Below are 5000 nucleotides of genomic sequence, written 5' to 3' on the forward strand. Positions count from 1 at the left end.
CCCATCCCCTTCCCCTTCTTCAGAGACAGACAGAATACAGAGAAGCGATGTCAACTTTCATATGTGGACCACAACTGGTGCTGAATCTGTTCCAGATTACCCCTTGGTCAGACAGACAACACAGGAGGGCAATAGCTCCAACTTTCCACTGAATGGATGTTAATTAGCTCATAGGGTAGTTGCTTGCCAACACAAAATAGATGGTTGGCAGGTACATTGTGCATCACCTCAGACATTTAGGCTACTGCTTACAAAAAAATGACTTTTTAGATTTCATAGTGCTTATTTCTTATTGACTTTGACAAAAACAGGGGGATTAATCCCAAACATATTAGTTTTATATAGAAATGCTGCCGTGAGATACAGTTACTCCGCCATCCCAGATTATTTAAGTTATTTCGAGTATTTGAGTTAAACATATGTCAGTGACTTGGATTGGCAATCGCCATACTGCATTGCACTGCTCAGCATTTTCATAAAGTAGACTTCTCATCTGTTTTGTCCCTACCTATCTGGCGGCATCATCGCTGCAAAACGTCATCTCTGATTGAAAATGAACGGTAGCTGGTTGCTTTGCTAACTTGTAACACTGCAACACACGCAGCACTCATCCTCCACTGTTTACCGTTTCCACAGAGTGACATGGGAGGAAAATATTTGACTTGAGTGGTTGAGTGTCAAGAGGAAAACCCTGGACCAGAGGAGAGGGTGTCCCATATTCTCCCCACATCAACTGTGGACTCGATTCAAATGCCACACACACGCACACACCGCACACACCACACACACACAAAACCTGGGCCTGTACCCTGGAACAGGATATAACAGTCCAAGTCTCAGATACTAGAGCTTCCCTTCAGCATCACAAAGGCAGCCTGTCATCGTTAGCTCCCAAAGGACTGTCAAGGTGAAAGGCAAGGCAGGGAGGGTGACTCACCGTTCGGCGATCCTCTTCTCCCCAATTTCTCCATTTTCTCTCAGTCTTTACTCTCTCTCTATCTCTCTCTCTCTCTCTCTCTCTATCTATCCCTCTCTCTCTCTCTCTCTCTCTTTCTTTATCTACAAGCTACAGTACTGGGGAATCTGGAGACTGTGGGGTGCCAGCTACCAGTGGAGATCTGATATTCTGTGTTGATGTGCGGGCTGGGGTCAGAATTCACAGAGGTCACCTGATCCACATGGATGCACTGACCCATAACACAGGAGTGTGTGCTGGGCTAGTACATAAGGTGTGGGGGTCTCAGCAATGGACTGAAGGTGAGGATAGGGTCCAAAAGGAAGAATAGTGTATAAAACTGAAACAGCCCCAGTTTGAGAACAAAATTGTGCCGCAAAAAAAACCCCAGAAAATGTGTCTGTAGTGTTGCACGCCTGGAAAAGCAAGCATAAGGTGTAATCAAAGCCATTAGTTGGGCAGTGGAAGGTTTAAGTTCATTTGGTTAATACTTGGAAATACTTGGAAATACTTGGTTAAAGCCAACTACAGTAATATTAATGTCTAGTACAGTGAAAGTGTCAATCGAGATTACTCTAGCCACTGAAATGGCAATATATCTGGGTATGGACAGGTTGACAAATAGAAGGATAAATGTATATTCACGTCATTTAAACACTAGCCTACCTCATGAAGTTCAGTGCAGAACTAGTACAGGTGAACTGGTGGCTTCACCCATCTGTATTTCTTCATAGATGCCTCATAGAAGGCCAGTTGTCAGGATCTAATCAGCAGTGTTGGTGAGCGATTGTGTCAGGTGCCTTTGTTATGTGCATAACAGGAAGATGCCAGTGCCAATATCGGCCCTAATTACATTGGCAGCGCTAATTGAACTGCGCTATGAATCGCTTCCAAGATGACGGCTGAGTTTAGAACAGTTCTGGACCGATGGGTCAGTGCATTCGAGATTACACTAGCCATTGAAATGCCAATATCGCTGGGTCTGGATAATTTTCCAGGGGATGCAAGGGTCTATTCACATAATTTCAACACTAGCCTATCTCATGATATAAGAGGAAATAGTGTCAGTTTGTTCCCATGTGGGAGATAGACTGATAGATAGATAGATAGATAGATAGATAGATACTGTAGATAGATGAGAGAGAAAGAGTAAGAGAGAGAGCAAGAGAGAGAGCGAGAGAGAGAGAGAAAATATGCAGGCAACAGAAAGGTTGCAATGTGACTGAAAGACTTCAACCACAGACACCGAAGACTCTCTCGCAACAGCTCCACCACATTAGCGCGTTCCCTCACCAGAGGAGTTTGCATCCGCACCCAAACTGCTCCCCTATCCTCCCCGATTCCTCCCCTCCGTCTCCGGGAGCGAGGGCACAGGGGGGGCTGCTCCCCTATCCTCCCCTATTCCTCCCCTCCGTCTCCGGGAGCGAGGGCACAGGGGGGGCTGCTCCCCTATCCTCCCCGATTCCTCCCCTCCGTCTCCGGGAGCGAGGGCACAGGGGGGGCTGCTCCCCTATCCTCCCCGATTCCTCCCCTCCGTCTCCGGGAGCGAGGGCACAGGGGGGAGTGCTCCGCCGCTATTGTTGAGGGGTCTCCGCTCAGCGTGGCGCTCGTCTCGACACGACGCGCACGAGAACAGCATTTCATCCCGGCATGTCTAATTACACAGGCTTGATTTCGACACCCCCGTTCACACTTGTGTAATCAAACCACAGGCTCTGAGAGAGGAAGTTGTTATAAAACAAGCTCTTAGTGTCATTACATGGTGCAATTAGGGCACAATGAGTTTTTCGTCATGTGTCGGCGCTCAGGCCTATCAATGGGGAAGGACGGTGCCGGCTCTGAATGAGCCCGTGATTAGATCTGTACTATTGACAGAGGCTTCAACGGCGTGCTTTGACTTCCGCTAGTGCTCTCTAACTGTCTGGATGTGTCTCTCGAGATTGAGAAATCCGATCGGGCCGGTACACAAGAGATTCGGAGATTTGTTTTGCCGTGTATCAGAGGTTTAAACGCAATTAGGGCAACTTATCTCTCCCACGGAGCCCGCGTTAAAAGCCTCGACTGGATAGGACAGATTTGGAGCCGCGTGTGATAAGATGTGCTAAAGTGATGAGACAATAAGTTATGGCTTGAGCAAAAAAAAATAAAAAATGAACTGGATTAAAAGCATGACATTTTGAAGTTTGAGATCTGTAGGTCACGCTCAAAAGGTCACAAAAATCAACTTTAAATTGTGTTGAGTTTCAGTCTGATGCAATCATGATAACTGCCTTGATTTAATTGCAGTCTAGGGTCTAGATTTGTCAAGAAAAACTACAAACTACAGACATACTACAGACAACTTCTGTCCACTATGTTTATGTGTGTGTGTTGGCATGGATGGACTCACCCCTTTGCAGATGGCCACCGCCTCCTTGGACATGGACTTGGGGTAGGACACGTGTTGCTCCATGATGGACTGGAAGAGCTCGTCCTCGTCCTCGCCGTCAAACGGAGGCTAACGTACACGGCACGACACAAAGCCAGGAAAAAAAAAAAAAAGATTCACTTTGTCAACACTTCCAACAACTGCCGCCCACCCACCCACACCTGCCTGTTGTTGCCGTTCATTTGAGCCAGTTTAGCTCAGCCAATCCCCTTCTCCCGACGTTGCCTCTGTCCTCCTCTGCGACTCTCACCTACTGTTCGCGTTAGCCGCTTAAATTACAGTGTTCGTTCGCTCAACCCTGTCATTTGGTCGCTTTCATAATTTCCACTTACTTCTGGTGCTCCCACACTTTGTTTTCCTGTTGTTCAATTTCCTGTGGTCGGCTGCACTCCATTCCACTGTTTCACAGCTTAACTAGCCTGCCTTCTTTACTACCCCACCATTTCAACTCGGGTGTTACACAATTCTTCTTTGTACTTAAATCCTCGTCGTTTCCATTCAATGCTTGTAAAAACGACGTGTAAGCGTGTTGTAAAAGATTCTGCTAATAAACACTCTGGTCTCCTGTTTTGTATTCCCAGTCTTTGCCTACATCCCCAAGCTTTCAGAGGTAACCACTCTCCCACCTGAACTCCCCCCTTAAAAATAAAAGAAATGAAAAACACGCTCAAAACAAAAGAAATAGTCGAGACACGTGCACTGCGCGTTAATGTTGTTTACGTTGAGGCCTTTTTAGCCCCCTGCTCCGCGACTTTGTGCATATCTGGTTTCACCCGATCCCCCACCGGAAACAATTAGCAAATTATTTCCAGCACTCAAAGCAGCGTCTGTTTCCGCGCGGCTCATAAATAATAACTAAGCTGGAGAGGCATGAAATACCCCACGTCACTCTCCTGAGAATCCGCACACCTAATTAATACAAACTGACCTTGAATGAGGAGTTTTTACTCAGCCAAAAGCTCTGCGGAAAAGTGGGAGGGACACGCAAACACAAAGAGTGCGGCATACAGTGTGCAAACACACGCACACAAACACACACACACACACACACACACACGCGCATGCACACACACACACAAAGTATACAGCTTGCCAACCTGAACACGTAGCCTGACACACAAAGCATACAGTTCCCTCCTCCATACACAACATTCACTCACACAGACAACCCCTGTCTGTCTGTCTGTGTCTGTCTCTTTCACTGTCTCACTCACACCCACACATACACCCCCACACATCCACATCCACACACACACACACACACACACACACACACACACACACAGACACACACACAGACACAAGGAAGCCTGCACACATACAGAGACGCCCACAAACACACACAGAAGCCCGCACACATGCAGAGATGCCCACACACACACAAGCCTACACACACACACAGAAGCCCACACAAATGCCTGCGTGCACACATGCGCGCGCACACACGCGCACACACACATGCACACACACACACACACACACACACCTGCCAGCATCAGCAGGCTGGCGACTACCGTACTACTCTGGCTGCCAGATGTGCCAACTCAGCCTGGCATCCCCACCCCCAGCCTTGCCCACACGACCCCCCCGTGGTACCCGCTGGCAGCCCTGTGCCAC

The 5000-nt window shown here is 47.8% G+C and overlaps 1 protein-coding gene across 2 annotated transcripts in view; it reads right to left on the bottom strand.

Moving 5' to 3' along the window:
• Positions 1 to 5000, bottom strand: part of LOC134077170 (protein kinase C beta type) — a 134863-nt gene that overhangs the window by 25468 nt on the left and 104395 nt on the right. For both annotated transcript variants that reach the window (XM_062532598.1, XM_062532597.1), the window contains exon 15: positions 3345 to 3452. In XM_062532598.1, coding sequence (XP_062388582.1) covers positions 3345 to 3452 — 108 coding nt within the window. The remainder of the gene's footprint in view (positions 1 to 3344; positions 3453 to 5000) is intronic.

The sequence above is a fragment of the Sardina pilchardus genome, chromosome 3, assembly GCF_963854185.1.
Source record: "Sardina pilchardus chromosome 3, fSarPil1.1, whole genome shotgun sequence".
Lineage (NCBI taxonomy): Eukaryota > Metazoa > Chordata > Actinopteri > Clupeiformes > Clupeidae > Sardina > Sardina pilchardus.